General features: G+C 38.4%; 1 protein-coding gene across 6 annotated transcripts in view; it reads right to left on the reverse strand.

The window, feature by feature from the left end:
- nav1a (neuron navigator 1a) overlaps positions 1-16,609 on the reverse strand; it is a 57,034-nt gene extending 40,425 nt beyond the window's left edge. For all 6 annotated transcript variants that reach the window (XM_072656461.1, XM_072656459.1, XM_072656460.1 and 3 more), the window contains exons 1-7: positions 16,403-16,609; positions 12,287-12,425; positions 5,236-5,518; positions 1,936-2,704; positions 928-1,125; positions 431-472; positions 139-281 (exon numbers count right to left, since the gene is read on the reverse strand). In XM_072656461.1, coding sequence (XP_072512562.1) covers positions 139-281; positions 431-472; positions 928-1,125; positions 1,936-2,704; positions 5,236-5,518; positions 12,287-12,425; positions 16,403-16,479 — 1,651 coding nt within the window. In that variant the 5' untranslated portion in view covers positions 16,480-16,609. The remainder of the gene's footprint in view (positions 1-138; positions 282-430; positions 473-927; positions 1,126-1,935; positions 2,705-5,235; positions 5,519-12,286; positions 12,426-16,402) is intronic.

Below are 16,609 nucleotides of genomic sequence, written 5' to 3' on the forward strand. Positions count from 1 at the left end.
GTGTACATGAGGCTCTTTTCTTAAATTAATACATATACAAATATACATATCATTATGAATGTTTAATCCAATATTTAATCCTGCTTTTTAATCAGGTAACCATGATAGCGCTAAAGGACAAGAGTGGAACGTGCTCACCGATACTGGTTAATGGAATCTTGCTGGTTAGTGTTGGAGATGGTAGTTGAGGAAGACCGTTGTCCGTTGCGCTCAGGCTCATGATTGTGTGTGAGTGACGCCTCTCTTTACAATCTTCATCACTCTGAGAAAAGCCATTACGGCTGAAGTGCAGTAAGAGAACAACATACATCAATATATACAAATATATACTTTTATTTTGGAAAACAAAATCAATTCAGGAACACAATTATGTCTTAATATCAAAACATATACAACCCTTTATTAGTAAATTAAGTAAAAATGAACATACCTTAATTCTTTCTTCGGTAGGGTATTTCTGTCTCTTTGCGTACTAAAAACAGAACCAAAAGAAACGACAAGACTACTATTCAGATGGCAGGCTGCATAAAGAAAAGGGCAAAGGATTTATGTAGTAAAAGAAAGCAAAGCACTGGCAAAAGATTGAAAGTACAAATAAGTATGGACCTTTGTTTTCCATAATAAAAGTGAATATATGTATTGTAATAATGTGCACTTGCTGCAGCACTTGCACTACTAGTAAATAAAAACAGTAATAAAAATTGCCCTGTTTTTTGCACGATGTCCACACTAGAACTTATTTTATTGTTCAGGATACACTATGTAGTATTTTTACCTTGACTGAACTGTAATAATGAGAATACTGTCCCTATTGTTGCTACTCCAAGCAGATAACTGCACCATGTCACTAATATTACTCGTTTCTAAAACCTCTAAAACCTCTGCTTTCTGTTGCTTACAATTCAAAACATACATCTGCACACTAACCTGTCCATTGTGAGGGTCAGTGAGGCGCTACTGCCTGGAGACCAGTTGCTTCCTGAATCCTGCTTGGGCCTGGATTCATCCACAGTGACCCCTGCTGGACACACACTCATCTGCAAAGGCAGGGACTCCATGCTGCAGTGCAGTCCAGAAATGCGTGGGTAGAGCAGGGGAGAGCTGCATGTCTGGCCTTCGGTCTCCCTTGTTGAGCCAGAGAAACAGTTTAAGTAGTTAATACTGCAGACAGATGCAGGGCTGGTCATTAAAGCAGGATCAGTTGGACTGTTTAGAGATGATAAATCCTAAAGTTTGAAGGGTGGCACTTTAGGAGGGATTGACTATATTACAGTTCAGACTATTGGTGTCAACTTCATCCAGGTTGGTGGGTTTGGAAGGTTTAGAAAAAAGACAACTGTATGAAAACATATGAGTATATGAGGAATACAAACATGTTTTAATCTTTGCCATGAAATAAAATAGTAAACATGCAGCTTTATTTAACATTTTTCTTAAGCTTACTCATTCTACTTACAGTAGAGCTTATAGAAAAATAAAAAAAATCTTAATAATAAATGGAATGAAACTCCAGAAAAACTTTTTTTTCTTCAGATAAAAGTGTTTTTATCGGATCTGAACTATGTAGATATATAGATAGATAGATACTTTATTGATCCCAAAAGAAAATTTTGCAGCCAGTAGCAGTTACACAATACAGCACAAAATACAATATAATAATCCAGCATACTTTTTTTAATTTTGGAAAAAAACTTGACTTTTTATGCTTTTATTTTTTTGGCAGACAAATATACAGTGAGAGTGACTACAACAGTCATGATGGGAAGTAAAAGTTGGGTCAGGTGTGCAAACACTGGTAGCATTTGATGGAAGTACCATCCTGTGAAATGACCAGCATTGTTCTGTATTTAGTAAATGCAATAATTTATTTTTATATTATATTATATTTACCAGGATTCACCAGCTAACTGCAGGAATAAAATGTATTATGCTTACCTAGGAGAGTTTGGCGAGCGCAGATCAGAGTATTTTCCCATGTTGGATGACTGCCTGAGTCCCAGTAATTTAGTGGGAGGCTTTGCTATGCTCTGTGTGGGTGGGGCAGGTCCATGCTTCAGTGCACCACTACTTCCACATTCGGAGTCAGAAACCACTGCTTTAGCTTTTGCTGCCTTCTTTTCTTTGTCCGTCTGATTCACTGAGCCACTCCCTTCTGCAGCAATCTGTCCGGAGCTCTTCCCACTACCTGGTTCCTTCAGCTTGGACTGCGAAACCACTGTTTTGAGGCAGAGTAGACCACCATCTATGCTGCTGCTTACTGGACGAGCTAGTTTACTTCTACTCAAACTTAAGGTGCTGGACTTCGCAGGTCTTGGGAGACTACGATACAGGATGTTATTCCGAGAGTTGGGGGCTAAGAAGCCCTGATCACAGTTTGACACATCAAGGCTAGTTTTACAACTGCTGCTAATGCCACCACTTGAGGGTTTTACTGGAATGGCAGAGGATTTGAGAGTTTTGGATGTGTTTGTAGAGGCTACAGAGATGACGCTTCCATTAGGGGTAAGAGCCGTAACAGCACCTGTAACTGGGGCAGGCTTTTTGAACCCAAAAGAGTTGCTGGATCCAGCAGAAGGTCTGACCAGGCCGGAGATTGGTTTGCAATTCTGACTCTGTTCTTTTTCCGCATCTGAACATGAACGCTGTAGGGCAGATGCTTTCACTGGCATCCTAGCTTTGCCCACCACTTTTTGGCCACTTTTTGCTGCAGAAGGGAAATGCAAATAAGCTCAAATACATAGTGTAAAAAGTAGGCACTAAATATATAGCTACTAGAACTAGAATTGTAACTTAAATAGGAAAGTTCATTAGTAAGATCACAACAGGGGCTGCTCAGTGGCTATTCAATGCCATTTCAGCATTACAATACAATACATTTGAGAACAGAAAGTTTAACTGACATTACTGTCACCACGAAGACTGGTCAATGCAAGTAAATCTAGCTGACATCAATGCAACCAACAGTATGAACTGATAAGTGGCAAGCTGAATCAAAGCGGGACACAAAAAGAAGCACTGCAAATCATACACATTCATCTGTAACTTGTCCTTTTGTTTATTCTGACCTTTGGTATTAGCATAGACGATATAGATGTCCTTTCCCACACCACATTAGATCATTATCTCACTATTCTGCTAATGCATACAATTACATTCTCCACAGCTAATAGTATAATTATCACAGTCATTCCAAAAGCATGAATGCAAATGGTGGCTGACTCCTCTCTAAACAAATGTAAAAAAACAACACCAAAAAACCCTCCTGAGACTATTCTAGGGAAATTACAATCTCTAAACAAATTAAGAATCAGACAACTACTGAACTCTAAATAGTGAATTCAGCTGTAGTGATGATTTAATATATTTTTCAATAATACATTTCATTGCAGAAGCTAAAAACGTCAGTCTACACATTAAATTGCTGCCATACGCAACAAATGTAGACACAGAGTACAGTTTTACGGAAGCAGAGACTTTTGGAACCTTTATTCCACTACAACAAATAGAGCTAATTATACCTTTTCCCAAAACCTTCTACATGTGTTACATTCAGTTACATTCAGCTCTACATTCAGCTTCTACAAGCTTAAGAAAAAAATAATCAAGCCAAACAATAATAAACTCTCCTCTCTGTCTTGGCTATATTTTAAAAAACAATACCGTTGACACAATGTCTCCCCTTTTGGCAACATTCTGCCTGGACGTAAGCTAATTCTTTAGATCATTAGATCTCTTAAATACTTTTAGGTCTATATACGTATTTGGACATTTAAAAGGTATTGTAATTTTGCCTTTGAAAAACACCTTAATGGACTTTAAATGAAGTGATCAAGATGCAATTAAAGTGTAAGGGGTAAACAGAATTATTTAGTCCCTACATATACTTATATCTCCGGAACAAATAACTTTTACTATTTATAGGCAATGTGTTTAGGGAAATTAACATTTGCATTGTATTTCATAAACCATGCACAGCATTTCCCTTACATTTCAAATAAAAATATTGCTTTTTAGAGCATTTATGCTCAAACACAACTGCTCAAATAATGCAAACAAATTATTATAATAATTATAATGCAAATATGTTATTATTCAAATTAAAACACAGTACTAATATTTGAGCTTTGAGAGCATTCAGAAATTCCTATGGTGAAATAACCTTGACTGCCAATCACAGCTTTCATGTCTTGAAATGCTCTCCGCTAGTCTTTCACATTGCTGTTGGGTGACTTTATGCCATTCATAGTCTGCAAATTTAGATAACAGCTGTGTTTGATAAAATGCCTGGAAGAAAATGTCTGCCATACACGTAGAGATGCAAATTTAAGAAACAAAAATTCAATGGTCTCTTATTTTTTTCCAGAGCTATATATATGGCTGAAAGCAATCAAATCCTAAGAACGATGTTCCAACATCTAGCGTAATTACTTTCTAGAAGAATAGAGACTGATCCTGTAGCAAAAGCTGAACTATTTTTTAATGTTTAGTGGGGCTTGATTAGGGAAGGCAGAAACAAAAAAGACTGAAAACAGATCAACTATTTTTGTTCTTTTTGGTTTTAAACTATACCTCTCTACTAGTAGATACAGTCCCAAAGAGAAATGTCTGAGTTAAAGAGAAAAGGGTGGTAAGAAGGACTATTATGAACCCCCACTGCCCCCTCAACCCAACACACACACACAAGTCAGAGGCAGCAGCTGTCTGGGGCTGGTGCCAACCCTCTCTGTATCTCTGAACAGAACCATCTTTCTCCTGATTCCGGTGCTTTTATTAAACTCCAGCATCAGATATAACACCACCACAGTAAATCTATGGGTTGTAATCATAGAGAAAAGAGGGTCTGAAATGAAGTATAACAAGAGGAACATTTTTAATGGTCCTCAAATAATTGGCATATCATTACATGCAGCTGGCCGTCATGAAACGGCCAACCTTAAACTCAAATGTTGGGCTTGATGCACAAAATGTACTTCCTACCAAGCACTTTCAATGAATAGCCCTAAGTCCATTACTTTGGGGCATGTGTGATCATGACACATTGCCATTGTGTTTTTGGGAGGATTAAGGATTTTTTTTATCAATTCTAGTATCTTGATGGCATACATACATAGTACATATTTCAGTTATGATGGTTCCAGGCCACATATTAATATAATAACATGTTTTTAGAACACATGTGAGTGTCTGCCATTATTTTTGTTTTACACATTCTGTGTTTGTATTAGCAGAACTCACCTCCTGGTGCTTTCAGCAAGCTCTGGGGGTTCTGGGTGATGGGTGAAGTTATGCCCACTGGAAGGTTGCAACTTTTTTTTAGACCGTTCTGATGACTGAGTGTCTGTGGCTTCCTCAGTTCCCCTTTGATGCCTGTGTCATCCTGCACCTTTCTCCACTTGCAGGTGGATTCATTCTTTAAGCTGCGCCTGTCGTAGCAACCCTCACTCATGCACTTGGCGTCCTCGCTGTACCAAGACAGACCACTCTCCACAAGGGAACCCTTTTCTGCATCTGTGTGCAACTAGAGAGGGGAGAGAAAGAGAGGGAAAGCAGCAGAACATGGTCAGCCACTAACAGTTAGAGTACTGTGTCACAGGCACTGTTAGTACAATTCATGCAATACAATTATTTCTTAGAACAGGGTCCAAAACAGTATTGTTATATTATAAAACGTGTAATGGTTTTTACCATATAAACCAAGGTAGTAGCAATAATGGTCTTTATGAATAGTTGGTATATAGTACTTGTTAAATATAGAAAGAAATGGTTCCCCTTCTGAGTCTTGGTTCCCCTCAAGGTTTTTTCCTCTCTTTCTGAAGGACTTTTTCCTTGCCACTGTCGCCCTCAAAAACCGTGATCTTCTTAAAGCTGCTTTATGACAACTTTCACTACATGTAAAACTAACACTACCTAATACTATTAATGTATAGAGATTTTCCCTATCTCTGTACATTAATATTTGAATTTGAACTGAGTAAAAGTGGTAGTGTTGATTTTACATGTAGCTCATGAAATAAAGTCACAAAGCCGGGTTACTGACACATCTTTTCTTCTAAAGAAAGATTGGTTAGTGTGAACCATGCCATGATGCAAACGTCTATCCACGGTTAGAAAAACCGTGTAGAAACTTCAGACTGCTGACTAAAAGAGGTGAGATGGAACCCAAGGATAACAGCAGAAGACCTACAGAAGACTCCACCAACTTCAAAACCCTTCATACTGCTAAACCTTCAATCTCCATCTGTCCACTATATATAAAAAAAATGTTCATGGACAAACAAACAATAAAAAACATTGCAGCCTGGTTAAGTTTTCCCAAGACCACCTGAATGTTCCCCCAGTTATTTGCAATACTTATATCTTAGACTTTTACACAGGTTTGGTTCATGGACAAACAAACAATAAAAAACATTGCAGTCTATCTTAAGTTTTCCCAAGAACACCTAAATGTCCCCCAATTCGTCTGGTAACATGTTCTCTGGACAGATGACAAAGCAGAAACCTTTAGCTAAAATACACAACTTTAGAGTGAAAAGAAAACTGCACAATTACACAAAAACCTCACCCTAACTGTGAAGCATGGTTGAGTATTGACCATCATGGGATGGGGCTGATTTGCTGCCTCGGGGCTTGGACATTTTGAATTCAAAAGGTTTATTAAAACATTCTCCAGGGAGGAATGGTCAAAAATTATAACCAAACAAGAAGAAATTGTATGGGTAAAGATATCCATAGACCTTGAAAATAAGTATCAGGAGTATTAGGGTGCAGTAAGAGCACATATCTGTGTCAATTTATCCCAATTTATACAATTTATGTTGTGTAACTTGATCCGAATTCAATGCCAATAGAGACTCAAATATCTGAATTCTGAATATGAGTTATTTGTAATACTTATATCTTAGACTTTTACACAGATTTAGATTTAGATTTAGAGTTAAACATATTGTAAGTATTGATCTTTCCTGATACTGAACCAACCTCTGAAGCAAATAATAAGAAATAAAGGTGTCATCCTTAAAAACATGTTGTAAATGTGTGAACCCTTTCTTTTTCCATGAAGTGAAGTTTAATGGTGAGTTGAGTAGAAAATTGGAGTAATGCTAAATTGGATTGCGTCTACATCCAATTAGATCAAAACTACAAAAGCTTTCAGAGGATCTACTATCAAAAACTGTATATAAAGCTGGAAAGGGTTACAACGTGATTTTAAAGACTTTAGAAATTCACCAGTCTACAGTGAGGTAAACCATCTACAAGTGGAGACAATTTGTGACTGTGGCTAGCTGCCAAGAAGTGGACGGCCAGTCAAAATGACCCCAAGAGCATAACAGAGACTCGGAGAATCAATTAAGTAAAGAAACAACCCTGAGTGACAACCAAGATTTGAAGGCGCCATTGGTACAGGCTAACATCTGTGTTCATGAGTCAACAGTCCGCTAAACATTGAACAAGCAGGGTATCCATGGCAAAAGAGCACATTGACACTCCACAACTGTACTGGCAAAAGATTTTGTGAACAGATGAAATTAAGATTGAACTATTTAGAAAGAACACGCAGCGCTACATCTGGCATAAAGGCATAAAGGCACTGTAAATGACCATGAAAATATCATCCCAACCCTAAAGTATTGTGGAGGGAACATCATGATTTGGGCCTGCTTTGCTGCATCAGGGCCAGCAGTGTATCAAAATATTCTACAGGATAATGTATGAGTGTCTGTACTTCAGCCAAAAGTCTGTAGAAGTAACAGGACAATGACCCAAAACACAGGAGCAAGTCCACAACAGAATGGCTTATGAAACAGAATTTGCCTTTTGGAGTGGCTAAGTCAGAGCTCAGATCTCAACCCTATAGAAAAATGTATGGATTAACTTGAAGAGAGTTGTACACATGAGGTGTCCAAGGAACATGACAGAGCTAAAGCAGTTTTCCTACTGCCAGGAAGAATGAGCTAAAATTCTTGCTGAGCGATGTGCAGATCTGATACACAGGTAACACCTGGTTTAGGTTATTGCTGACGGGGGGTGGGGGTGGGCTAAATACGGATGAGGATCAGATCACATTATATAAGTTATGGCAGAAACCATAAAATTCCAAAGAGTACTTTTTCTTGTCACTATACCAGATGGCATTCTAAAGTAAAACATAAATATATTCCAGATATCTCACCTCCATGTGACAAATGTCAGACAACCGAGGCTTCTCTTTCACATTACTTTCACATCTGTCCCAAATCAGAGCACATTTTGCATAGAGCTTTTTAAGGCCTTTACACACATGCTTGGGGAACAGTTTGTGACAGAACCAATTATAATAATTTTTGGAGTTTCAAAAGGGAAGGGGCAGAAGTGCCTTCTTTGAGACAACAGTAATATGAACTAATAATTAAGGTTATGTATATATAACATATGAAAGCTAAAGTAAGAGTGAAACAGCAATGGTAACAGAAATATGATGTAACAGGGTGAAATATACATTACACACGTGGACAAAATTGTTGGTACCCCTCGGTTCATGACAGAAACAACCCACAATGGTCACAGAAATAACCTGAATCTGACAATAGTGAAAGTAATAATAAATAGAAATTCTATGAAAATGAACAAATTAAATTCCGACATTGAACAATGCTTCAACAGAATTATTAAAAAAAATAAATAAAAATAAACAGGCCTGGACAAAAATTATGGTACCCCTAAAAAAAATGAGACCAAAGGGACATGTTAAATTAAGGTGTGTCCACCAATTAGCATGACAGGCGTCTACAATCTTGTAATAAGTCAGTGGGCCTATATATAGAGCTACAGGTAGTCACTGTGCTGTTCTGTGACATGGTGTGTACCACACTCAACATGGACCAGAGGAAGCGAAGAAAAGAGTTGTCTCAAGAGATTAGAAAGACAATTATAGACCAGCATGTTAAAGGTAGAGGTTATAATCTCAAAGTAGCTTGTGTTTCTGTGACTACAGTTGCACATATTATTCAGAATTAAGATCCATGGGACTGTAGCCAACCTCCCTGGACGTGGTCGCTGGAGAAAAATTGATGACAAATCAAAGAGACGAATAATACGAATGGTAACAAAAGATCCCAGAAAAACTTGTGAACTTCAAGCTCAAGGAACATCAGTGTCGGATCGCACCATCCGTTGTTGTTTGAGCCAAAGTGGACTTCATGGGAGACGACCAAGGAGGACACAATTGTTGAAAACAAATCATAAAAAAGCCAGACTGGAATTTGCCAAACTACATGTTGACAAGCCCCAAAGCTTCTGGGAGACTGTCTTATGGACAGATGAGACAAAAAATTAACTTTTTGCCAAGGCACATCAGCTCTATGTTTACAGACAGAAAAATTAAGCATATCAAGAAAAGAACACTGTCACTACTGTAAAACATGGAGGAGGCTCTGTTATGTTCTGGGGCTGCTTTGCTGCATCTGGTACAGGGTGTCTTGAATCTGTGCAGGGTACAATGAAATCTCAAGACTATCAAAAGGATTCTAGAGAGAAATGTGCTGAACCAGTGTCAGAAAGCTTGGTCTCTATCGCAGGTCATGGGTCTTGCAACAGGATAATGACCCAAAACACACAGCTGAAAACACCCAAGAATGGCTAAAAGGAAAATATTGGACTATTCTGAGGTGGCCTTCTATGAGCCCTGACCTAAATCCTATTGAGTATTAAAACATGCTGTCTGGAAAAGGTACCCTTCAAACCTGAGACAACTGGAGCAGTTTGCTCATGAGGAGTGGGCAAAAATCCTTGCTGAGAGTTGCAGAAGTCTCTCAGTTACAGGAATCGTTTGATTGCAGTGATCTCCTCAAAAGGTTGTGCAACAAAATATTAAGTTAAGGGTACCATCATTTCTTTCCAGGCCTGTTTCATGAGTTTATTTTTTTTTTAAATAATTCTGCCGATGCATGATTGAATAAAGGTTCATTTTTATAGCATTTTTATTTATTATTACTTTTGTCAGATTTAAGTTATTTCTGTGACCATTGTTGGGGTTTTTTTCATTAACCGAGGAGTACCAACAATTTTGTCCACATGTGCACATATAAAAAGATGGAGTTGGGATCTCTCTTTACCATAGAGAATACAGAAGAAAAATACACACCAAAATTAAGCCTCATAAGTGGAAAAAGCCAGTTGTTGTACTTTGTTCCAGATAAATGAATATATGACTGCTTAAAACAAACAAAACAAAATATTGTATATGGTTTATTATTTCAACAATGGTATGGGATCGGTATCAGCCGATCCTCAAAGTTCTATATACAAAGCAATTAACAAACAAATCACTGCATTCTTCTAAAGGAAATACCAGTGCTAGCAAAGCAATAGCTGCAATCATATCCCAGATTATTGCTAAGGTGTTTCTAAGCAGTTATTATGGTATTCCCTGTGGTTGCTAAGGTGTTGCTAGGCAGTTATGTTATTCAATCTAAAGAAACTTGAAAGGGAAAATGTGTAGTGTGTATCCAAAGTGGTTGCCATACGGTAGCTACTATCCTAGTTGGTTACACTAGGGTTGTCTTAGCGTTCGCTATGGTGGTGTATGGGTTTTTTATGATATCCCAGGAGATTACTAAGGTGTTGCTATATGGTTGTTATGGTATTCCCAGTGGTTGCTAAAGTGTTGCTATGTGGTTGCTAAGGTGTTGCAAAGTGTTGTGTGTGTGTGTGGTGTGAATTGCGAGGTTTGAAGTGTCTGAAGAAAGATTTGTAGACATATGGACAAAGTGATAAATAGGTGGTAGAGGAATAGAATTGTAAAGGGGCAGAGACCGAGAGACAGAGAGTTGTAGAGCGATAGAACGATAGACAGACAGAGTTGTAGAGAGACAGACTGACTGATAGATAGATACACAGAATCCCTCTGCAACTCTGTCTGTCTCTCTGTCAGAGCTGTAGAGAAATGGACAGATGGACAGAAAGACAGATACAGAGCTGTAAAGGGACTGACAGTCAGACAGAGAGCTGTAGAGGGATGGACAGACAGACATAGGCTCTAGTAATATTTATTTTAAGAGGGGCAGAGAGAAAGAGTGAAGAACTGGTTCAAGCCAGTGTAAACCTAATGATGATGATGTGTCTATAGGACAAACGACGCAGCATCTACATATGTATATTTATAGTCTAGAAAACGACTTGTGAAAAGAAAAAGTGCGCGCAAGTGCTGTGCTAAATTTTGCAACGCGGGGATAGGATAGTATTCAAAAGCTCAGCAAAGCGGTTTACAGAAATACATGCTCAATACTGATACATCAACCAAGTTTGGAGAGGCAGCCGAAGAAACTGTTTCTCCAGTGGTAATTATTACTGCTGCTGAACTAGTGTGAACTATGTTAGCTCTATACTGAGAGAGTTTCTCTGAGAGCTGCTTGTAAGTGCCTACGCAGTACAGTCTGCACAACATGGATTTGAACACAAATGTGAGTGGGAATGTGTGTCACTGGATACTACTGTAAATAGACAAAAATAAACTGTCATACTTCACAGAAATATTTAAGTTTAGAACCAGGTTTACGAGAGTAGTCTATTTAAGATGATTCATTTTAAATCTATCTGAAATCCCGCATAGTAGTCATACAAGTGGCAAGGTACTGGAGAAATGGGCGGAAGTCCAGTATGTTTCCAAGGGAGCAAATGTTGGAGAGAAAACACTGTTAAAGCCACTCAGCTAGTGTTAGCTTTTAGCCACGGTCATGAGGCCTGATTTAGATCATAACCTGTATTTCCATAACAACCAGAGTCGCGTATCAATGACACGATATTACCCAAATGTTTTACCATCCCAAAAGCTTTGACTAGGGCTTTTGCTAGTGGTCTGAGTCAATCTCGTGGCCATAAATATAACAAATAAGGACTGTTTGGTTATATCATGATATCTAATGCAATTATATTGTTAAAAAAAATCTTTTGACAACCTGCACCTCTAGCCCAGTCAAGTCATGCACAACACTCCTTCTGCCGCCATGGTTAATTTTATTCACATTTTGTTAAGACCGTGAGTATCATGAATCAAAACATCACACCCCTACATTCAACGCATGTAAGCTCGTAAGCTCCTATATGTGCATGAATTGTTTGGTCAAGTTCAGTGTGTGTTTGAAAGTATTACATAATGAAACAAACCTTTCAACCAGTCATTTATTAGAAACAGTTAATGTCTATTGCAATATGAAGGTAATAATTTCTAGCTAAATATAAATCTGAAATAGACATTTAGATTTAGTTCACTTATACTATTCTTACAAGTAAAAAAAATCATGTTACTCACCACAATGCCAGAGTTGAGACGGGAGCCAATGGGAGTTGCTGGTAAGGAGTTGAGAGAGGAGCTGGCATTGAACTCCTCTGAGCTAAGGTTATCTGAGCCATCACTCAAACCACTACTTATAGAACTGCTCTCATCCCAGCTGTGGAAAACAAAAAGAAAACATAGTATACACATGACGCCCCTCAGTGTTTCAGCGTATTAATCCCTGTTCATTATAAATACAATGCAAAAGAAATTCCCTCATCAATCTGCACTCAGTACCCCATTACTGCAAATTTATTGAAAAGGAAAAACTAAAAATCTAAAAACTAAAAAAAGTATTCAGACCATTTGCTATGACTGAAATTTAGCTCTGGGGGCTTCCCATGTCTTTTGATCCTTATGATGTTTCTACACCTTAATTGGAGTACACCTGTGGTGAATCAAAATTGATTGGTAATGCATATCAGAGCAAGAACCATGCCATGAACAAACTAAGTAATCAGAGAAGGACCTTGGTACGAGAGGTAAACACCAACCCGATGGTCACTTCCAGAAGGTAGAAGAGTGGCCAGAGAGAAGTCTCTCCTCAGTAAAAGACACATGACACAACTCTTTGGCCTTGAGTCTAAGACTGGAGGAAACCAGGCACTGCTCAGACAGAGATATTCTTAATAAAAAAAACCTGATCCAGACCGCTCGGGACCTCATTCTGGGTCGAAGATTTATCTTCCAACAAGAACAATGACCCTAAGCATACAGCCAAGACAACACAGGAATGGCTTAGGGATAATTCTGTGAATGTCCTGGAGTGGCCCAGCCCAAGCCCTGATTTGAACCCAATCAAACATTTCTAGAGTGACCAGAAAATGGCGGCCCCATCCAACCTGACAGAGAAAAATGTCAGAAAATCCCCAAATCCATATGTGGTACAGGCCTTTACACACCAATTAATTAAGCAATAAAGTCCCTCCTCTACAAACTTACAGGTTAAGGAAGCAGCAGAGAGCATTCTAATGGCTGATATGCAATTGCAACTTATATATACATATAGTTAGGTAAAACATCACATGTACAGAATATGTCCAGATGATTTCTAGAAACCACTAGAACTTACGCTTTATTTGATTTGATGTTAATAATTAATCATTTATGAGTAAACTCATTGAGGCAAAAAATATAGGTAGCTAGCCTTTCTAGAAATCATCTGGACATATGCTGTACATGTAATGGGGGAATGAAAAGTGCATGCAGGTGCTGTGGTCTCAGTAGCTCTTTAGTGTGTTATGTACCATGTGCCTGGAATTGAGAAACAGCTTTGCTATTTTGCTATCATATCTAATTATTATAGCCAAGAATATGCTTCAGTATGTTTTATTAACAATGTGCAAGTTTCTCGCCTTTAGCTTCGAATACTCCCATTTTATTCCCATTAATTTCCATTAATTACCTGTTTATTCCCATGGTACATTTATTTGTATTGTTATGCCTTCATGTCTGATGTTGACAAAAAATGGTTCATTGATGATAATGTATGATATAGTTCATTTAAATTATCCAATATTTTCTATTAATTACAATTTAATTTCCATAATCTTTCCAAAGTTCCCAAACTTTCCATGGAAAGTTTACAGTTTAAAATATGTAGGAGGGTAGTATGGCGCAGCTTATTGTTTTCTCACAGTTGATCCAACAGTGCTCACTAGCCTACCCTGGTGCTACTAGCCTACCCTGGTGCTACTAGCCTACCTGTGCATGTTTAGAACCTTTTCTCTTGTTTTCTTAGAAAGCTTGATATTCAGTTTCACAGCATTTAGTTTTAGTCAAACAAATGATACTTTATTAAGAAGGGTTTATTCACAGGTAGGGGTCAATTGTAAGCCAATTATGTCCTGTTAGGGAAGAATCTTTTACAGCACAATTTTTTAATATATTTGTATATAAAATCACTATCCCTTAAAATTAACAAAATATGAAAGTGTCATTCATATGAATCTGAGGACTTCTAAGGGGTTTACTTTTGCAAGACGCTGTATGCAATCAGATAACCAGACAAGTAGCTCCATGACAAGTATGCATCCATCTATGATTGTTCGATGACTATTTAAATGCAGATGGGCCAGGTTTCATTCATCTACATTCATCTACTCATCTACTTCAATCTTCTCTGGCCTCCCATCCCATTCAGCTGATATGGTTCAACTGCATTCACTGTACTACACCACTAAAACAATGCCACCAGCTGAATACTAAATGTTAGTATTGATTAATTTGATCATATATTTACAATTAATTTTTACTTTTGCATTTGAGGGCGTTACAATTTAAGGAGTAAATTACCATTGTTGTAAGTTATATAGTGCATTTCCTTGAAGTGATTTAAGTTGACTGACTTATATTCTCTATTCTATCCAATATGTTTTACCTAAAGTGTCAACAAGTGAAGGAAATACTTGCTGATGCGCTGTTTTGTTTGTTGCAAAACAACTGAATGATAGCCAGGTAAAAGATTGGGATATAGTGAATAGTTCAGTGAATAGTCAGGTGCAAAACAGGAATGGGAAAGGTCAAGTTGAGAGTACTGCTACGTACCGCTTTAGAGTAAATTTCAGAGTACTGCTTGTAGGATTGCAGTAAATCAAAACCCCTGTTGTAAACGTCAGCAAAAATCTGTGGATAAATCTTAAGAGCAGTTTGTGCAAGACAGCCTAAAAATATCACAGAACTAGAAACATTTTGCAGCTGTGATCCTTGTCAAAAAGGTTTTCTATACCTGCCAAACTCCAGAGTTGACTCATGCTGTAGTAAAGAAATACGTGAGCAGCACATTCTGTAGATGAAAACTCAGATAACCACTGTACAGCTGTGGTGAGCAGAAAACCATCTCAAAATTCAAAACACACCAAACCTGGAGCCATGAACAGAAAAGGCAAAGGCAGCAGTGGGCACACACTCACCAAAACAGGGTCTGACTTTGGTGCCAACATGTATTCATGGACACAACCTGTCTTGTGTTAAGAGTCCAGGTTGGCAGAGGTGGTGTAATGGCACAGGGAATATGTTCTCAGCACTATTGTGGCTAACCATGTGCATCTCTTCATGGCCACAGTTTACCCATCTTCTAATGACAACTGCCAGCATGATTAGGCACCATGTCATACAGCCAAAGTCGTCTAAGACTGCCCCCCCACTCCCCCTCGCCCAAAGCAAAAAGGTGGCGCGTGTGTGTTAGAGGGTTCTGCTGCGTCGGTCACCCTCGTTTGCGCATAAACGCATAAAATCTATATTAGATAGTATAGATGAATGCGTTAAAAATGCGATTTGCATTATTTGCCTTCACAGCGAGAACAAATCCGTCTACTGTGCGCAATGCCAGGATATCGCTTTGGATATATACAAGAAAGTAGGTCGAAAGCTTGAAAAGAAAGAGGGTAAATTCGTGCGCACCCTTACGCTTCAACCCTCAAAACCATGCTTTAGCTACAGAGCAGGGGACACGCCTCCGCTGCGTCCTAGACTTGTCAGCAGAGTATTTCTTTCTATTTGTATAGTTATACTTTACAGTATAGCACGTTTTATAACAGGAAAAAGCCATAGCCAGATATTGTAAATAAAGCACAGTACTATATGAAACCGACACATGTGAAGCGCGTTAGCTCACAGCCCACAGCTAATGTAGGTCATTCAAAATAAAGCCCATACAGGCAAATGAAAAAGAACGCTGTTCCTTCTCCTCCTGGATACAACCTGTGTTTTAGGCAGTCCACCAAAGCGTATCTTGCTGCCTGATCACCACACAATAGAAGAACGAGGAATTCGCTGTAATTCCCACCGCAATGCATCCCTTCACACATTTAATACGTCCGCATGCTCTCTCTCTCTCTCTCTCTCTCTCTCTATATATATATATATATATAATTAAATGGAAATAGACGACGCAGACATACGTTTACGCATATGGTTTTATTTATTTAAACCCTGAAATTTTGTGACCATTTTTTTAAAATATCAATTAAAGTATTATTATTTATTGTTATTATTATTGCTTTATAATAAACGGTGACCTCTTTACACAAGAAGCACATTTCAGAAGCATATTGCAGAGAAATCTGCACTTGCATTGCACGCTGTCTGTACCTTGAGAGATGCTTTGTTCGTCCTACTCTCTGCCCCGGGAGCTGCAGCATTTTTCCGTTGAGAACTCGCCCGCTCATAATTCACTCACCGTCGCGTACTTGTTTGACATACTACGGATAGTAAAAGTCCCGCGTTCCCACCGTTAACACTGAACGCAGTGCTGATAATGCAATTTCTCTAGCTCGCTCTGCACTAGGCACGCGTTTA

Source organism: Salminus brasiliensis, chromosome 14 (assembly GCF_030463535.1).
Source record: "Salminus brasiliensis chromosome 14, fSalBra1.hap2, whole genome shotgun sequence".
Classification (NCBI taxonomy): Eukaryota; Metazoa; Chordata; class Actinopteri; order Characiformes; family Bryconidae; genus Salminus; species Salminus brasiliensis.